This window comes from Lissotriton helveticus, chromosome 1_1 (assembly GCF_964261635.1).
Source record: "Lissotriton helveticus chromosome 1_1, aLisHel1.1, whole genome shotgun sequence".
NCBI lineage: Eukaryota > Metazoa > Chordata > Amphibia > Caudata > Salamandridae > Lissotriton > Lissotriton helveticus.
The window spans coordinates 536,655,720-536,675,787 of NC_136057.1; the positions used below are offsets into that span (position 1 = coordinate 536,655,720).

Consider the following 20,068-nt stretch of genomic DNA (forward strand, 5'->3'; position numbering starts at 1 on the left):
CCCTTCGCAGCCATCGTCCAACAACAAGGCCTCAACATCGTATCCTATGCAGACGACACCCAGCTCATGCTCTCCCTCACCAGAGACCCCACCACAGCAAAACTCAACTTCCAGGAAGGAATGAAAGACATCGCAGTCTGGCCGACCAACAGCTGCCTCAAACTCAATCCTGAGAAGACAGAAGTCCTCGTCCTTGGACCCACCCCATCAGCATGGGACTACACCTGGTGGCCCACCGCCCTCGGAGGCCCACCTACCTCCTCAGACCACGCCAAAAACCTAGGCACCAGACTCGAATCAACATGAACCGACAGGTCAAGGCAGTCACCTCCAGCTGCTTCAACACCCTCTGCAAGACCTTCAAATGGATCCCCCCTGAGTCAAGGAAGACAGTCACCCATGCACTCATCACCAGCAGACTTGACTATGGAAACACACTCTACGCCGGCATCAACAAGTCCCAAATCCACAAACTCCAGACAATACAGAATACCCCAGCCAGACTTGTTCTCGGCATCCCCCGGCACAAACATATCAGCCAACACCTATGGAGACTCCATTGGCTCCCCATGGAGAAGAGTGTCACCTTCAAAGTCCTCACCCACAACTACAAATGCCTATACAACAACGGACCCAAATACCTCAATGATAGAATAAACTTCCATATAACCAATCTTCCAACCTCGTACTTGCCAAAACCCCACGCATCCACAGAGCCAGAGCAGGAGGAAGATCATTCTCTCACATTGCAGCCAATACCTGGAATGACCTACCGGCAGACATCAGACACGCCCCCTCCCTGAACACTTTCAGGAAGACTCTGAAGACCTGGCTCTTCGGCTAAACAGATCTGCGTACCCCTCCTTGCCCTCAGCGCCTTGAGACCCCCAAGGGTGAGTAGCGCGCTCACAATTCCCTGACTGATTGATTGAACACATCCACACAATGTTTTATAAATGTGTGTGGTTAAGACCATAGGTCAGCTATGGAGACAAAACTAGATAGCTTTGGTGACTTAGCCTGAATGACTGCGCATCTATTACAAGTTATAGGTATCCAATATGAAGTAAACAGCATATGAAAAGACAACATTTTGAAGTGATGCTATTATGCAGGTACTCAGTCACCATTGGTGCTAATGAAATAGACCCAGCAGGATATATTTGCAATATAGTGAACAAGAAAGCAAGCAAACAAGCACAACTTGATTCCCGGCACTGTTCTGACGTCGTGTCACGACATCAGGACAGTGCAGGGAATCAAGTTACTAGAGGTCAAAGAATCAAGTCTATTGCTGTGGCTTTCAGTAGGCTCTCAAAAAACATTTACAATTCGTCGACTGGATTTTCCCACAGGGCACTGCTATGAAGCGGGAAACACGGAGCTCCAGCAACTGCTTTTATCCCAGCTCTGGAGGTTCGCTAGCACCTGACCCGTCCTGGAGTTACCAAGTTGAAACTGAAGTCCTCTTGTGGGTCTTTTTGTTGTTTTATGGTTAGTTGGTTTTTTGGGAGAAGCTCTCTCAGTAGAGCTTTTGTTGCTGAAGGGGCAAGTGTGTGGCATTTGCGCCCTTGTTACCAAATATGGCCTTCACTCTTTTTATTGTCCTCCAAATTCACTGCTAGTAAAGTTTTTTTGACCAGATGCATTTCCCATTAAGTGCGGAAAAGTTTTTCCATGGTTTGAGCACATCAAGGTCCCAATTGGACATCCTGTTTCCTGATACTAAGTGAAACAGACAGGAGTAGATGATTTTTGTCTACACAGTCTTCGACCAGGACATTTTGGAAAGGTTTTTATATGCATTTGGATAATATTACAGAGTCTGTGAGACTAACCCACTTCTCACAGGAATTTTTTCATTGTCCTCGAGACTTGAAAAAGTCCGGGGGGGAGGGGGGGGAACATGTGTCGGCTGAAGTCTTTTGGATTTCTATACCTGTGACTGTCGTTGTGAAGTAAAAAAAGAACATAAAACATCAGTGGATTGGATTGATTTTTTACGAAACAATTGATTAGGACTAGGACTTTTTAATACACTGATCAGTGTGTATATGTCAGCTATGGGAATGTTTCCTAAAAAGCACATAGATGCTCCTATTTAGCAGGTAGAATGTGCTCTAGGAGGTACTGTTAAAGTTCTTTTAGCTTTCACATAGCAAGTTTGAATACATTTGACAATCCATCTGGAAATGCCGGATTTTGAGATAGGTTTTCCTTTATAAGGAATCTTTTGTCCTATCAATGTAGTATAATAGTGCTCTTTTGACATCAATTGTGTGGACCTCTTTCTGTTACTGAATCAGGTTGAGGACAAAACACAGGTAACTCAACTGATTGGTTAATATGAAAAGCAGAGACAACCTTTGTAAGAAATTTTGGATTTTTACGAAGAACTATTCTATCTTTATGAAGTTGAAAGAGGGGTTCTTCATAGTGTAATACATGTAACTCACTAAAATGTCTTAATGAAGTGATAGCTATTTAGAATGCAACTTTCCATGAAAGAAATTCTAGTGAACAATTGTGTATTGGTTCAAAAGGTGTACCTAAAATTCTTGTAAGAACAATATTAAGGTTCCACACAGGTGCAAGTAGTACCATGGGTGATATCATTCTTTTAAGTCCTACCATAAAGGCTTTCATGACAGGTACTTTGAATAAAGATAAATGTTGCCTGTTCTGAAGATATGCATGCAACTGCTGCAAGGTGTAGTCGAATAGATGTGTAGGCTAAACCTGGGCATTGTAGATGCAAAAGATAACAAATAATATTTTGTATAGAGGCATCTAGCGGGTCAATTCAATTATTGTTACAATATATGACAAATATTTTCCACTTTGCAGCATAACACGCTCCAGTGGTAGGTCTTGCTTTTTTAGGAATTGTCATACAATCTGGTGGTAGGTCTAAATAACTAAACTCTATGACTTCAGGAGCCAAATCGCAAGGTTGAGGTCTTTGGGATTTGGATGTCTGATTTCTCCATCGTTTTGTGTGAGAAAATTTGATGTTATGTGAAGAGACTGATGTGGAACCAATGTCAATTCCAACAGTGTTGTGAACCATGGCTGATGAGCCCATGTGAGAGCTACAATAACCAGTGTGAGAAATGTCTGCCTGAGTTTCTGAACCAGAAATGGAAAGGGAGGGGGAGGCGGAAAAGCTTAAGCAAATATCCATGACCAGTTCATCCGTAGGGCATTGCCCTTAGATAGAGGGTGGGGGAACCTGGAAGCGAAGTCTGGGCATTTTGAATTCTGTGCCATGGCAAAGAGGTCTATTTGTGGAAATTCCCAGTTTTGAAAGTATAGAAGGAGAATTGTGGATGAAGTTCCCATTCGTGTATTTGTTGTTTATTTCTGCGGAGTAAATCTGCAAAGATTTTTGTCTTAGCCGGGAAGGGGCACTGCTAGTAGATGGATATTGTAATGAATTACTCTGATCAAGGAGGGGAGGATCACTTGTCCTGCATAACGTCGGGTATGCCGGAACGGTTCTGACTAGTCCCAATAAAAAACCCTCATGCACGTGTTGGTGAGTTAACGATGTTGAGCGGTATATCTTGGTTCTCCGCTGTCCCTCACACGTGTCTGCATATTCATTGGGTTTAGTGGTTTATGCAGCCTCCATCCAGGAGGTGATACCCTCAGTTAAAAACAGTAGTGATCAGTGATAGTGACTGTGACGTGATTAAGTGCAAAATAGTAAAATGTCTCTCTCATCCAGAAAAGATTATTTATTTGTTCTGAGTTTGGGAGGCAAAGATTTTTAAAATTGTTAGAGGTGAACTAGAGTGGTTATGACTCTTTCACGCTAAGGTTGTGGTATAGGTCGACATGTTTCAGCCCTGAAATCGCCAGAAGGTCGTTGGGGCTTTCATCAGGACCACGGTGCAAAGTGCATAGAGACATCTCACGTCTCTATTAGTGAAAGGAAAATATTAAAAGGAACATGTCGTTATGCTGCTCCTAATAAGGTCAGTTTTGTACCTTCGTTAATGGCTATAATGTGCCGCTTCGGGATCCAGGTGGGTCAGGGAGGCACACTCGCTCTCTCCATCAGTTGCTTGTACTGACACTGCCAACGCTGGTCCCGGAAACAAATTGTAATGAATTGTCCAATGGCCTGAGAGAGGCGTGACAGTTGTAGAGAGTGTGTGCCCCCCTGTTCTTGTATATAGTACATTGTTGTCATATTGTCCATCTGGATTAAGACAAAACTCTTTACCAGGTGAGGTGGAAATGCTTTCAACGCTAGTTGAACTGCTTGCCGCTCTAGGTAGTTGATGTGATAGTTCTGTTTGGAGTTCCAAAGACCCTGAACTGTTAAGTGTTGTAAATGTGCCCCCCCACCCTGAGAGAGATGAGTCTGTTGTGAGGACTACTTGTGGAATAGGCTCAATGAACGGCTGCCCTTTTGACAAAATTTGTGTGTTCCACCATTGCAGAGAGCAATGAGTGTGGCTGTCTACCAACACTAGATCTGTCAGCTGACCCTTTTGATTGATTCCACTGACGTGCTAAGCATTCTTGTAGAGGGCACATGTTTAGTCTTGCATGAGGCACTATTGCAATGCATGATGCCAATATCCCTAGTAACTGCATGAAAGTTCTGGCTGAGAGATATTGGTGGACTTGAAACTGTTGTAACAGTGTCTGTAAATTCTGAATCCTGGCTAGATTGGGATATGCTAGAGCCATGTGAGTTTTTAGGATGGCTCCTAGATATGGTTGTGTTTGATTTGGTTGAAGATGGGATTTTTGTATAATGACTGTAAATCCCAGCTGATGTATAAGGTTTAAGGTAATTTGAGTGTGATGCACACACTTGAGATACGAGTTGGCTTTCATGAGCACCATCCAAGTAAGGGAAGACATGTATTTTTTGTCATCTGAGATGTGCTGCTACTACTGCTAGGCACTTGATGAAAACTCTGGGTGCAGTTAATACTCCAAACGGAAGCACTTTGAACTGATAATGATTTTTCCCTATATCAAATCTGAGGTTTTTGCGATGTGCTGGGTGGATGGGTATATGAAAGTATGCGTCCTATAAGTCTAGCGTTGACAAAGTCACATTTCTGCAAAAGTGTCAGTACTTGTTGTAGAGTGACCCTGTGGAAGTGTTCTTATAAGATGTATAGGTTTAGAAGTCTGAAACCAAATATTGGTCTTAACAAACAGTCTTTTTTGGGAATTACGAAGAATAGTGAGTATATTCCTGTTCCTTGTTGTTGTAATGTGACGAGTTCTATAGCTCCTTTTGTTCGAAGTGCTTGTACTTCTTGTTTGGGTAGATATTTGTGTTCCAAAGAGAGTACGTGAATATGGAGGGAGGAGGGGTGTTGGGAGGGTTGCTTGAGAGTTCCAGGCAGTAACCATGTTGGATAATATCGAATACCCATTTGTCTGTTGTTATTGACTGCTAAATGGGTTGAAACTGATGTAATCTTCCCCCTACAGTTGATGAATGTTCTGGGGGTTTGATATCAAGTCACTGTTTGTTAGTAGAGGGTGGGGTACATGATGGTGTACCCCTACCTCTTCCTTTGAAGTTGTTACCTCTATATCCACCTCTATAGAATCCTCTAGAGGAGGAAGGTTGTGCCTGTACTTTATATAAAGATGTGGAGGCATCTGTGGTGTTATTTTTGGAGCCCCCTCTGTAGAAGGAGTGACAAAAGGAACCTCTATTTAACGGAGACTGAAGGGTGCCCATTGATTTAGCGACATTTTTTTCATTTTTTTCTAGTGATTGGTCTATCTGAGGCCCAAAAAGGTGTTCTTTATCAACTGGTGCATTAAGTATAGTTTGTTGAACCTCTGGTTTGAAACCAGAAATTCGAAAACCATGCATGCCTCCTTAGTAGAATGCTGGTATTGAGTCCTATAGCTGCAGTATCTCCAGCATCTAAAGCACATCTCATGACTTGGAAATAAGCTTGCCTTCTTCCATTATTTCTTGGACTTTTTTCCTGTTTTCTTCTGGAAGATATTATAATAATTCTTCCATCTTATCCCAGAGTGCCCTATCATACCAAGCCACAGCCCTTGAGTGTTGGCTATTCGCTAATGATTGGCAGGTTGAGCAGCAACTCGCTTTCAAGAAGCATCTATTAATTTTGATTCCTTAGGAGGAGGTGCTTCTCCTGAGCTGTGTGAATTTGCTCTTTTACGTGTCTTTTGAAACTGCTAAGGAATACAAAGGCAACTGACCCTTAATAAAGACAGGGTCAGATGGAGGGGGTTTATATTTATTTATCGACTCTAGGCGTTAGAATACGTGACCTAACAGGATCCTTAAAATTGTTGTCTGCATGCCTGATCATACCCTTTAACATAGGTAAAGGCTGAGATGTTCTGTGTGTATTCCCTAAAGTTTCAAAAAGGAAATCCTCTTCTACGTCTTATTTATGTAAAGTGACCCCATGATAAGTGGCTGCTAGCAATTAACTCTTGATATGTATTATCATCTTCAGGAGGGGAAGGCTTGGCTGGATATAGATCAGGATCTGTTATAGCCATCACATGGGTCCGATATCTGATTATCATTGTCCTCATTATCAGCTATATCTGAATCTATATCAGGAGACCCTGGGTGTGTAATATGTAATGGGTCTTATGCAGGTATGACCGCTACTTGTGAAGAGGGTGGAGTGGTTGGAGGAATGTGAATAGGACTAGTAGCTATGTCCTTTTTCTTCTTCAGAGGTATTCTATAATCAGTGTCTATTTTCCTTTTGGGAGGTGGTATCACTGGCGTAGTGATAATGTGTTCAGTTTGAGGGTTAATATGGATTATTTTCTGTTTGGGATCCAGCTTGTGCTGCATTTTCTCCAGAATCGGTGCCAAAATGTTCAGCGCCGAGCTCCATTTGTCTTTATCTTTCGATGCCGAATGTTTCGGATCGAGAAGGGTGTTATCTCGGTTTTAGCCCAAACTGGAAGGCTTGACCTTCTGTTTTGGTGCCAAACCAGGCGGCGGGGCGTTAGAATCATTCTTGGTTCCTACTATGGCCTGAAGGCAATGGTGGCCCAATAGCCTTTGGCTTGATCAGAGTGGGTTTGGTGAGCAAAGGGGCTTTGTTACTCACGGCACCCAGTTCAGATGGAATGTCATGGGACTCGAGCTCGATCTCCAACTCTGAATCAGAATCCTGGACGGAAAAGGCCACTTCTGCCACTGACGCCTCCATCTCTTCTTGTTCGACATCTTCGCCAAAGATACCAGGAGTTTCCTCGATAGTCTGTCGCTGCATGTCTATGCATCGAGCATGACTGTCTCTAAGACCCTTTTTCGATCTGAACTGCTGCCACACTTCGCAGTCTACTTTATGCACTGGAGAGAGACAAAGGTTACAGAACTTATGAAGATCGGTGCGTGGTATTTGGAATGGCACCTAGGACAGAATTGGTTTGGCGTCCGTTCCATTGGCATTAGACTCGATGCAGGAACTTCGAGTGGAGACAGTAAAGGAGCTAGGCCCTAAGGTCGCAGTTAGAATTTTCCCTGGATAATGAACGTTTTCAGAAGTTCTTTGACAAGCAGAAGATAGTAACACGATCAAAAGCAATATAGACGAGGGTACAATGAATTGCGAACCAAAGGGATCCTGATTGACTGTTTTGAATCAGATCGCAGCAATACACATCCGAACCGGATAGCAGAAAAAAAATCTAACAATGGAGCCGACGTCCATGTGCACTATTAACGAAAGGAAGAGTCACCTTGCCTCGTGACTGGAAAATCCTTCTTCGAAGAAAAACAACTTGCAAACATCCGGACCAAACACTAGATTGCAGGAGTATGCAAGCATGTGTATCTACAGCACACATGCCTCGAACCCAGAGTTATGACTAAGTTTTATGTGAAAATAGCACCAAGAAGCACAAAGCTCTACTTGCAGTTATCTTGTCGTGATGGACAGGGGTAAAGTCAAAAGTTCCGGTCGACAATGATGGAGCACAGGTCGCATACAGGACCAGGTTTATCCCGCTGAAAAGTTTACTGTCTCAAGTCCATGCAAGGAGCGGCAGGTTCAGTTTCATGTTGGCAGGGGCCAAGAAGAGATGGTTGTCAGCGAGTAGAGCAGGGTGGTGGCTGTTGTAGAGTGAAGAGCTGGTCATCAATGGAGATTTGCACTGGCAGTCAACAATGGATGTAGCTGCTTATGTGGACTGTCATGGCATACGCAAAGAGCAGTTGACACTGGAGATTCTCATTGACTGGCATTGCAGGAGGTCATCATTTGGCATGAAGAGTCTGCTTCACGGTCGCGAGGAGCTCAACACCTCAGGGTTTTCAGCTGGAGTTCAGGAAGAGTACATTATGATGCCAGCCAAGGTCATGACCTGGGGTCACCTTTTGGGGATCAGTAGAAGACAGTAGTATGGCTCGGGCAAGTTCAGTTGGAGCTAGTAAGTTTCAGGGAGGCCTCTGGAAACATCTTGTGTCCCTATGGATCAAACAGGAGGCTGTCCAATTGAGTAGTCACTTCTGAGGAGCCTGGGTTCCATGCAGGTAGTGTTCTCATGAGAGTGCCACATTGATGTCTGGTGCCAGCCTGTGTGGTGTAAATCCCTCAACCCCTCCTTCCCCCAAAGAAGATCTAGTCAGTTTTTTGCCCGTTCCCTTTCCTTTGCCAACAAAAATTAGCTTATCATAAAATGGGGGAGTGAAGGTAAGAAGTCTGGGGAGCCCAGCAAGGATGTCAGGACTAACACCTTTGCATTGCTTCTTCAAGATATTCAATCAACCCCTCTCAATAACTGCCAGAGGCTATTTTTAATCAATAATAGCTTCCATCTTTACACATTAATATCACATCAGAACACAACCATTATAGTTTTCTTCCTTGTGTATGTCCACATATCCTAATCACAAGAACCCAGTGCAAACCTTCTCTCAAAATAAAAAACTTGTTCACAGCCAGCATTTCGCTCTCACCACATCTTTTCATACCCACCTCCCCTTCAAAGAAATAGTTGGATCACCTTGCTAGAAAACAGAATTAGTTCTTATTCCTTCTAAAAAATATTGTGAAATATAAAAAAAAAAATTAAGAACAAGTGAGAAATATGCAGATGAGTATTGAAAGCACAGGTGTACATCAAAAACTTACTAGGAACAACTTTGGCTTTGGATCATCAAGAAAGAAAGGACCATGTTGAGAGTTGGGCAGATGGGACCGCATCCTGGTGAGAATTCTCAACGCAGGCAGTTGCGGCAGGTCGCTACCACTTGCGTTGAGAAACCTGCGGCTCGCGTTGAGCAATTGTAGCTTGAGTCGAACATCTACATAAGCAGCAGAAAGAAGCTGCGCTCTCTTGCATCGTGTGTGGTGCCATTCGAGGGGATTTTACAGCACTGGAAAATTGCCTGGCCATAAAAATCAGTGCAAGCAGTGCAACTTACCTCACTCTGCCGCTTGCGGAACTCCGTGGAGCGCAGCAGTCTTTTTATTGCTTCACTGAGTTCCACATAGTGGAACTCCCCGAACTTTGCCCTATCATGCACATGTAATTCAGTAGATGGAATATCCACCATGTTTGTGACAGAGTATCCCATCTGCCAAACAATAAGGCCCTTCATTTTCCTTTACATGGCCTGTATGACTAAAAGTTGGGTTGAAACAGCGTGAATTTTCAATGCTTAGTAACCAACTTTAATGGTAGAGTGCTCAAATAAAGATATTTTCAATATGAAGGCACAGAAACAATTTTCTTACCTCTAGTGCAGCTTTCTGAACTGTAATTTGGCTGTAGACCCTGTTTCCCTCCAAGCACACGGCTCTTAGTTCAGTTTTAGTGAGAGAAAAAAGCTGTGCACCTGTTAGCACCCCGAGGCTGTTGACAGTTCTGCAAAAAAGAAGAAAAACAAAAAATGCTACTATACAGTGAATGTAACAACCCCAATGAACAAAAAGTCCTGAATGTTTTAGCTAAACAGAATTTGAAATTTTGTGGAAAGAATATTTGACAGTGTTTAAAATAAAAGAAAAAAGGCTGCATACCAGTAACTTAATTCCGAACATCTCTGAATTATGTTGTAATAGACTTATCACCTCTGAAACATGACCAATGTCAATGATTGGATACAAAAAACATGATAGCATAACAATTATGTTTTTAATTTGTGTTAAGCTGTATTGATTGCAATCTCTTAAACTAAATTAAACTAAACAAGCCTAATAAACAGCAAGCGCTCTCTGATACCAAGTTCTGTAATAGCACAGTGTATTTCTCATTGCAGAAGGTATTTTCTGAGGTTTGACAGAAACTATAATACCTGTAGGGTCAGCACATCACAGTTCACTTTAATGTGCAATACAAATTATATACTGTACCAACCAACTCCTACTGCAATTCATTTGGCAGTATAAGCACTGGGATTAGCACCTCCCTAAAATAATTGATCTTCTTGCACTCCTGACTTTAGTGGGCTTTACCTACCACCTGGTACATAATATATTTGTAGGCGTCAAATGCCAAGCAAACTACATTAAAATATTTCAGTAAGTGGTATATTGCATGGACATCTAAGTATGTTACTTTTAATATTTTGTTAGTGCCTTGACTATTAACCAATGCTGGCCCACTTACCTCAAATCCATATGTGATACAAGTTCAATCTTAGTAATGATGTGCTCATGTAGTGATGATTATTATTTAGTGAACTCTATTGTACTGTAGCATTAATATACCACTTATTACCCCAGGCAGGGAATAAGTGCCAGATAATTGCTACGCCACAATACAGCATAGGGTGTGTGTTTGGAAGTGTGGGGTCTTTGTATTTTGGTCCTATGATAAAACGTGTTTTGTGTCATGCATGACAACCACTAAGGTGTGATTGTCATGTTATGGAATGCAGTGTTTATCAGTGTGATGGATGAAGCCGTATGAGATACAGGTACTCAGTTTATGGTTTCCAGTACACTGGAAGCTTTGATCGGCTTAACAGGTCCCTTTATTGCATTTCTTAAGATCATAACCTCCTAAGCTAGTTACGGCATATAGTTATGCATTCTTGAGATTTCCGTTTATGAACCTGAGCAGGTTTAGGATGGCGGTCACAGTTGGGGCCTGCAGTGGTGGACTAAAGTATAGTCCTCTGGTGACCAGAAGTGTGTGGCAGACCGCTTCACAGGCCCGGACTGGTGAGTCCGGGCACCGGGCAATCCCCCGGTCGGCTGGAGGGTGTTGGGGGCCGGTTTCAGAAAAGGGGGCCGGTTTTGTGTCCGGGGGCCGATTTTGCCCCGGGCCCCGGCAGCGACAGCGTGCGTCACTCACTTTCAGCCTGCCCTGCTCGCACAACTGATTCTGTATAATGCAGGCCTGCCTGCACGAACACTGCCCCCAACGCCGCCACAAGCAAGCACTGCAATCTGCAAGCAAGCAAACCACCGCCGGGTGAGGGTCCGAGTCCGACCGTAACCGTCCGTTACCCAGGAAGTAAACACATGAGTCAGTCAGTCAGACAATAAACAAATGGATTATGGTTATGGAGGAGGAGGGGGGAGGTGCCTGTGCGCAGCGTGCAGAATTATGCCTGCCCCCTCCTCTGCCGCGTCTGCGCGGCGCGGCGCGCCTCTCTAGGGTGCGGCACTAATTCTCCTCCTTCCGCATGCGCATTGGTAATTTACTGCGCGCGTGACGACGAGTCACGAGAGAAGAGAGCAGTCCCTGTCCAGTCGGTGCGCACGGAGTCGGGGTCCCGCCAGGCCCATAAATAAATTTTATTCTAGTGGGTGGCTGGCTACTGGCAGTGGACTCACTGGCTACTAGCGCCGGCGCCGCCTAGCCCGACCCCCCTGTGTCTCTGCCACAGACAGTGCCTGCCTGTGCCACCGTCCGGGACCGTGCCTGACCGACACTGACCAACAGTTACAGCAGTCAGCAGACACTGGACGGCAGCCAGGCCTGAGTGAGGTGAGTGACTCTGTGACTGAGTCAGTTTAATTTCATTTTCTGCCCGGCCCCCGAGAAAGTAAAGAAGCAAGCAAGCAGCGCTCCTGGCGCTGCGCTGCTTGCAGTCACGTCCACTGCTGCCACCAGGGCCTGGTCACGTAGCGCTGGCTGCGCTGGAGAAGCAACTTGCTTCTCCAGCGCAGCCAGCGCTACGTGACCAGGCCCTGGTGGCAGCAGTGGACGTGACTGACACTGACTGTGTTGTACCTGCGCTACCAAGGTTTCAGATTGCTTATGTGTGACAGCCAGCGCTACGTGACCAGGCCCTGGTGGCAGCAGTGGACGTGACTGACACTGACTGTGTTGTACCTGCGCTGCCAAGGTTTCAGATTGCTTATGTGTGACAGCCAGCGCTACGTGACCAGGCCCTGGTGGCAGCAGTGGATGTGACTGACACTGACTGTGTTGTACCTGCGCTGCCAAGGTTTCAGATTGCTTATGTGTGGCAGCCAGCGCTACGTGACCAGGCCCTGGTGGCAGCAGTGGACGTGACTGACACTGACTGTGTTGTACCTGCGCTGCCAAGGTTTCAGATTGCTTATGTGTGACAGCCAGCGCTACGTGACCAGGCCCTGGTGGCAGCAGTGGACGTGACTGACACTGACTGTTGTACCTTCGCTGCCAAGGTTTCAGATTGCTTATGTGTGACAGCCAGCGCTACGTGACCAGGCCCTGGTGGCAGCAGTGGACGTGACTGACACTGACTGTGTTGTACCTGCGCTGCCAAGGTTTCAGATTGCTTATGTGTGGCAGCCAGCGCTACGTGACCAGGCCCTGGTGGCAGCAGTGGACGTGACTGACACTGACTGTGTTGTACCTGCGCTGCCAAGGTTTCAGATTGCTTATGTGTGACAGCCAGCGCTACGTGACCAGGCCCTGGTGGCAGCAGTGGACGTGACTGACACTGACTGTTGTACCTTCGCTGCCAAGGTTTCAGATTGCTTATGTGTGACAGCCAGCGCTACGTGACCAGGCCCTGGTGGCAGCAGTGGATGTGACTGACACTGACTGTGTTGTACCTGCGCTGCCAAGGTTTCAGATTGCTTATGTGTGACAGCCAGCGCTACGTGACCAGGCCCTGGTGGCAGCAGTGGACGTGACTGACACTGACTGTGTTGTACCTGCGCTGCCAAGGTTTCAGATTGCTTATGTGTGACAGCCAGCGCTACGTGACCAGGCCCTGGTGGCAGCAGTGGACGTGACTGACACTGACTGTTGTACCTTCGCTGCCAAGGTTTCAGATTGCTTATGTGTGACAGCCAGCGCTACGTGACCAGGCCCTGGTGGCAGCAGTGGACGTGACTGACACTGACTGTTGTACCTGCGCTGCCAAGGTTTCAGATTGCTTATGTGTGACATTTTCATAATTTTGGTGTAATTATGAGTGACATTAATTCAACATCTATGAGTGACACTTTCTCGCGAGCAAAAATAAAGCAATGAAGGCAAAGGAAACATAGAAATATCAGAAATCACACCCATTTGAGCAATGAGAAACTCTAGGAGATTTTAAAACATGCTGCAAAACACCAGAAACATAGCTGCCAGAAACATAGCTGCCAGGTTTGCAGACTACTTAAGTGTGACATTTTGGTGGCTGTCTGATCTTAACATAACGAGTGCCTGGCAGGCTGGCCTTAGCACAGTGACAGACACTCATCCCGTGTTAGAAAAGGGAGGGGGGGTGCCACTCTACACATTTTTATATAAACTAGAAATCACAAATGGCCTACATGTGAACATCTCTCTACAGACAGGCCAAAGCTTGGATAGCGTAAACACCTTAATTTGACCAATTGTGGGAAGCTCTCTGTGCCTTCAGCCTCCCAGCTCTCTATCATGTCCCATAATAGTCACTCACAAGCTTTAACTAGCTCAGACACCTATAACCAACCGAGTGCACTGTAGTAGATTCATATCGGTTTCATGAAAACACTGCAGAAACAACATCGTATGGAAAATGCAAATACTTTTAGGGAAAGTAAAATAAAGTCAAAATTGTTTTAACGGTTTGGATTTTCTTATAATGTGTCACCCTGGGTCACGGTACCCAGGTGAAACATAGGTAAAAAAATTACCAAGCCCAAATCTATGTATCTTTCCTTCTGTCACACCAACCCCAATGCCGAGGCTGTCTCAAACGTCATGTGGGAGTCTTGTTTTTGCCAATGATAGCAGGTTTGCACAGCAGCTTCGGGATAGCCGGTTCCGGCATAGGTGATCTGTCTGAGAATCTGTCATGGACGAGATAGCTCTGCCATACACATACACAAAGGCCTAGCCCCACAGGGTGCGTAGGTAATGTGAGCACGAGCAGGATAAACAAATATCACAGAATTTAAACAATAATCTAACAAATCTTACATGTTGGAGTGAAACAACATACAGTAAAATGTGTCGTTATTATTAAATCAGGTTACCTAGGGGCCGATTGCTGCTGGTGGAGTTTCGTTCGGGAGCTGAGCAGCTGGTTGCAAACATGACGGTCACAGCGTTTGACCAGCTCTCCAGAATCTAGAGGGCGGAGAACACCCATGACCCTCATTACTTTTCTAAATACGTGCCTCAAGTATGAAACAAGCTAAGCGTGAAAGAAGTGGGGCTGTGGATTATCGAGTCTCTGGATGCTTTCCTTCCTCATATGCCGGTTGTACCCCCGGGGCACGATCCATAATACTGCCCCCGGGGCCCTATGCATATTACTGCCCCTGGTGTAAAGTACAACCAGTACTTGGGTCAGTGCTATTTAAAGTGTAATCTGAAGTGACGCCAACATCGACGTATAAGCCACAGAACCAGCTGTCCCCAGATCTTTGTAACGACCCACAGGCGTTACTCTTCTGGACAAACTATTGGCTTTGCAGGGATTAAAACTCATGGCCTTTCAGAGGAGGTCCCGCAATAATATATAAGTAAATAGACAACCTACATAAGTTCAAGTTAAAATATGTTTGTATAAGGTTGAGACAATTGTGGATTTCAAAGTTTTTCACGCAACTTTGAGCAAATGTTCAGGTCTTTTGTGGTATTTCATATGACTAAAAATTCAGTTGTGTTTAAATCTTGGAGGTAATCGTGTGATCACGCATTTGTTTGTACTTTGAGGAGCAAAGGAAAGTGAGGCTGACAAACGTAATGTCAAAAAAGCTGTCTCTTCCTTTGGATCTGCTGCAGTTTATAACAAGTTTTGAAATGCTGACTCAGAGGTGTCCAAGTTTGGTTCAGGAAGGCTGGATCCTTGGCTGGTGTTGCAATGAGCACAGACTGTGTAATGTGTTCCATTTCACTTTCAGACTCTGTGGATGTGCATTTATCTCATGTCCATAACCTTAAAACGTCTGTATGACTATGTACCTTTTGGTTTAAGTGCTGCCTGCTGTCAATATTGAGACGGACAGGTAGCACAGTCGTGCTCTGTCTGGAATGCATGTTGCCCCATAGGTGGCTGAAGCGTAGCCAGTCGGGGGTGTAGAGATGAAAGGTAGAAGAAAAGACAAATGCGGACAGAAAAGGGAACAGTGTGATCTCTCTCTCTCTCTCTCTCTCTCTCTCTCGCTCTTTCCATCCCTCTCCCCATCTTTCTCATTCCCCGTCGTCCTCTCTCTCACTCTTCCTCTTTTTCTCCCTCTCCTTCTCCCTTTCTCTTCTCTGTCTCCCTCTCTCCCCCTAACTTCTCCCCTCTCTCTCCTCCCCACATAAAAACATAGCCAGACCTATTTCTGCAGTTAGTGCTTGTTCGTGCTCCCAGCGTTTCTATACAATATATTTTGTCAATAAATGTATTATGCAGTTGTCTTCATTTGTTTTTCATGAGTGTTCAGACCTCTTGGCGGATCCGCCTGGGGGTTGGGGTAGAGGGGCCCGGACTGGAGCCTCATCACTTTTCTGAAAATGTGTACCCTGAACAACTGATCTTGCACAAACTGCTTAAATTCAGAGGAATATTTGTAATCATTATTAAGAGTTACACTGCATGGGTGTGATGTTTCAATAGTTTCTGGCCTTTGTGTGTACCCTAGGTGCTACTGCTAGTTATCAGATGCTTATGTGTCTCTACCCTCAGTGCCTAGGTGTTTATGAGTGACATTTCCCCAGTTTCTGACCTTGGTGGCCTGTGTGACATGACATCTCAGTGCTTAATGTGTGACAATGTGAGTGGCAATTAATTGAAAGTACAATAAAGATTATCAGAATGTAGTTTTTATGCTGTAAAGTTATGACGTTGAAACAGTGTTAAAAAAATGCTTAAAACGCATAGCACTTTGTTGAAAAGGCAAGAGTGGCCTGATTCGCCCGAAGGGTGTTGTGATCATCACTGTAGTGCCTCTTAAAGAGTCCTGGGCAGCATTGTATGCAATGTCACTCTCTTTTACACCTACCCAGGGAGTCTGTTGGTTTCACACCATGCCTCAGTCTGACTCTGTTCAATGACGCAGTTTCTCCTTCTGTTGCGATTTTAGCTTCTATAGAGTTTCTCGGAGTATGTCCTGGGAAACACTCTCTTCAAGAGATATGTTCACTCAACATTGTGCAGTCTACTCTTGAAACATGTTCCCGCACTATAGTATGCTATCTTTTAAAGTGCACTGGAGAGAAGCCTCTTACTCTGTCTTGGACACCACCACTCCCATCCTTTACTACATTATGGCTGCCTGAATCTGTAGGATTCCCTGTTAGGAAATGAAATTGTGCAAAGCAAGCTCTATGCACACGACGTGACACAATACTTTCTGTGTACATATAACCAAGCCCCATGCATTAGGTGTGGGATGTCTTGTTTCAAATGTATCAGTTTGCATCCACCTTGAAACCCCTCTTGAAACCTCTCTTGTCTATCATTTTTAGATTTTCAATATGGATATGAAAGGTGCTGGGAAGAGAAAATCACACAAGAAAGGAGGAGCTGAGAAAGAACGCGAAAAGAAGAAAAGAATGCAAGAGAAAGAAGCAAGCCAATACCAAAAAGTGACTGATATGTTTACTCCCAAAAAAGATATCATTTCTTTCGAAGGCGGCAGCACGTCTACCAGCCTCAGGATTGAAGGTGCTGAACAAACTGCTGAAGACCAAAGAATTGAAATAAGCAGTGAAGGCACTGTAACTCAGGCCACTTCCACGCCTATAGAAGGTTACATTGAAGTGGAAAGTGATGTAATTCCGAAGAGAAGTGTGAAGAGGACCCTGTAGTTGAGAAATCAGCATGTGCTGATGTGACTTTAACTCATGCAGCTCTTGGAAAGAGGAAAGTGCACCAGAAAGGAGGAGCTGAGAAAGAACGTGAAAAGAGGAAAAAAATGCAAGAGGAAGAAGCAAGCCGCTACAAAAAAATGACTGATATTTTTACTACCAAAAAAGATTTGATTTCTTTAGAAGGTGACAGCACGTCTACCAGCTTCAGAAGTGAAGCTGTTGAACAAACTGCTGAAGGCCAAAGGACTGAAATTAGTAGTGATTCCACAGTAAAGGAGGCAGCTCCCAAGTGTTTAGAAGGTGACATTGGAATAGAAAGTGGGGAAGATTCCAAAGAAAAGTGTCAAGAAGACCCCATCGTTGAGAAATCAGCATATGCTGATGTGACTTTGATTGATCCAGCGGAGGACCAATGGTTTTTGAGACCAACATCTGAAAATTTGAATGCGTTTTTTAAGTTTCATCCCTGTCAACCTGATGGTCTATGTTGGAATGCTAAAAGATTATATCAGCAAAAAAATGGGAAGCCAAGGCAGTGGTTGACTTATTCACGCAAAGCCAAAACCTTTTTCTGTGTGGTATGTCTAGCTTTTAGCAAAAAGACAGATAGAAGTGCTTTCATTGATGGCTGTTCTGATGAAAGGCATATGTATCAAAGAATCGATGAGCACGAAGACAGCATCCTTCATCACAGTACTTCGGAATCCTTCATGATGCGAACCAAAAACATAGATATATGTAGTCATCTTTTTAAAAAACACACAACTGCAAAACAAGAGGAAGTCAAGCGAAAACGTGCCATTTTGGAAAGAGTAGTGGAAACAATAAAACTGATTGGCAAAAGAGGCCTGAGCTATCGAGCAACTACAGAAGCTAGCTACACCTTAGAAGATGAAACATTGGATCATGGGAATTTTTTGGAACTTCTTCAGTATCTCAAAAAATTTGATCCATTATTGAAAAGCCATCTTGAGGATGTCATTAAAAAGAGTAAAAAACATCATGAGGTTGCAAAGAGTGGTAAAGGACGTGGCAGTTTGGTTACCCTGATTTCAAAAACAACTGTAAACTCTCTGATAGATATTATTTCCTCATTAATAAAAGAGGGTATTGCTGAAGAAATAAGGGAAGCAGAAATGTTCTCAATACAGCTGGATACAACACAGGACATAAATGTTGTAGACCAGTGCTCTATTATAGTCAGATATGTCACCGATGTTGTCCACGAACGTCTTGTGGCTGTTGTTAATTGCACAACGACAACTGGAAAGGCATTGTGTCAGCTAGTTTGCACTGTACTTGCATCCATGATCATTAGCGTTGCAAATTGTGTTGGTAACTCAACAGATGGAGCCTCCAATATGCAAGGACAGTATAATGGGTTCACAGCATGGCTGAGTAAAGAAGCACCTGGTCAGATTCATGTCTGGTGCTACGCGCATGTACTTAACCTTGTTATAACTGATGTCACTAAAACCTCAGTATCTGCAATTTCACTGTTTGGGCTGTTAAATTCTTGTGCCGTATTTCTCAGAGACTCATACCTTCGAATGAATGTGTGGCGAGACAAAAGTATTGAAGCACGGTTTCGCTCCATCTCTATAATTGGAGAAACAAGATGGTGGGCAAAAGATGTAGCACTCAAAAAAATCTTTGGTCTATACAATGACCCAAGCAAATCTGTGTACATTGAGGTTCTTCAAACTATGGAAGAGATATCCACATCAGATAACTTCAATGATGAGATCAGATACAAAGCCATTTCATTTCTGAAGTCACTAGTTACATTTGATACGATTTTGACTGCACAGATGTATCTATTTATTTTTCATAACACCACTCCTTTATCGCTGTACTTGCAAACACAAGGTTTGGACGTACTGCAGGCATATCGAATGGTGACTAAAACCATTGACTCCCTACAGCAACATGATCGGGATTTCAGCAGCATAATGGATGCTACAAATAAATTCATCAATTGGGCAAAAGAAAAATTGGTTCAGTGTGACAGCGAAATTTTGATTCAAGTTGACTTCCCAGAGGTTCGGGTACGCAGGAAGAAGATGATGCCCGGCGAAACTGCGACTGATGAACCCATCAGGTCAGCTACTGATAAATACAGGATAGAAGTTTATAATGCTGCAATGGACAAAGTAGTTACCAGCCTTCAAAGTCGATTCACAACTCATGGCCAGTTGTTTGCAGATTTGGCATGCCTGGACCCCAGAAACTTTAGAGACATCCTCCAGAACTTTCCACAAAATGCTCTTCAACGACTAAGTGGCTTGTTAACTAGATTTGATCCAGAAGCATCTGTTGAAAAACTGCAGCATGAGTTGCTTGACTTTGCATCTAAGTGGAGCAGACTAAAACTCAGTCTTGAAGAAGAGTACAGTATCATCCAAGAAGTTGAAGATGAGCAAGACTTAGACACACATTATCTCAACTTTGATGATGAGATAGTACAGTCCGCAAATGTTGGGCAAAAAAAGTATAAGTGTAAGACTTGCAGGGACTGTATTGCTTGCTGCTATAGTTTATTATTGCGTTATAATCTGTACAGTAAAGCCTACACTTCTCTTTTTAATGCCTATAAGTTGGCATTGACTCTTTCCTCCTCTCAGGTGGCTTGTGAAAGATCTTTTTCTAAGCTCAAGTACATCTTGAATAGGCTGCGTAATTCTCTCCCTCAGTCACGTTTGGAAGCCTTTATGCTTATGTCTGTGGAAAAAGATGCTTTAATGCGAATAAGCAATGACAAAATCATTGATCTTTTTGCCTCCAAAAGCAAATTGATGCAAGGGATGTTAACACTTTAAAATGTGAGCTCAAGTTACCACATTTCTAAGCTGAGCACTTCTAATACAATATTTTCTTTGATGGTTGCACTCTTGACATGAAAAGC

General features: G+C 44.0%; 1 protein-coding gene across 7 annotated transcripts in view; it reads right to left on the reverse strand.

Moving 5' to 3' along the window:
* Positions 1–20,068, reverse strand: part of EPS8 (EGFR pathway substrate 8, signaling adaptor) — a 1,030,589-nt gene that overhangs the window by 48,950 nt on the left and 961,571 nt on the right. For all 7 annotated transcript variants that reach the window (XM_078674027.1, XM_078674024.1, XM_078674021.1 and 4 more), the window contains one exon: positions 9,732–9,861. In XM_078674027.1, the coding sequence (XP_078530153.1) occupies positions 9,732–9,861 (130 nt within the window). The remainder of the gene's footprint in view (positions 1–9,731; positions 9,862–20,068) is intronic.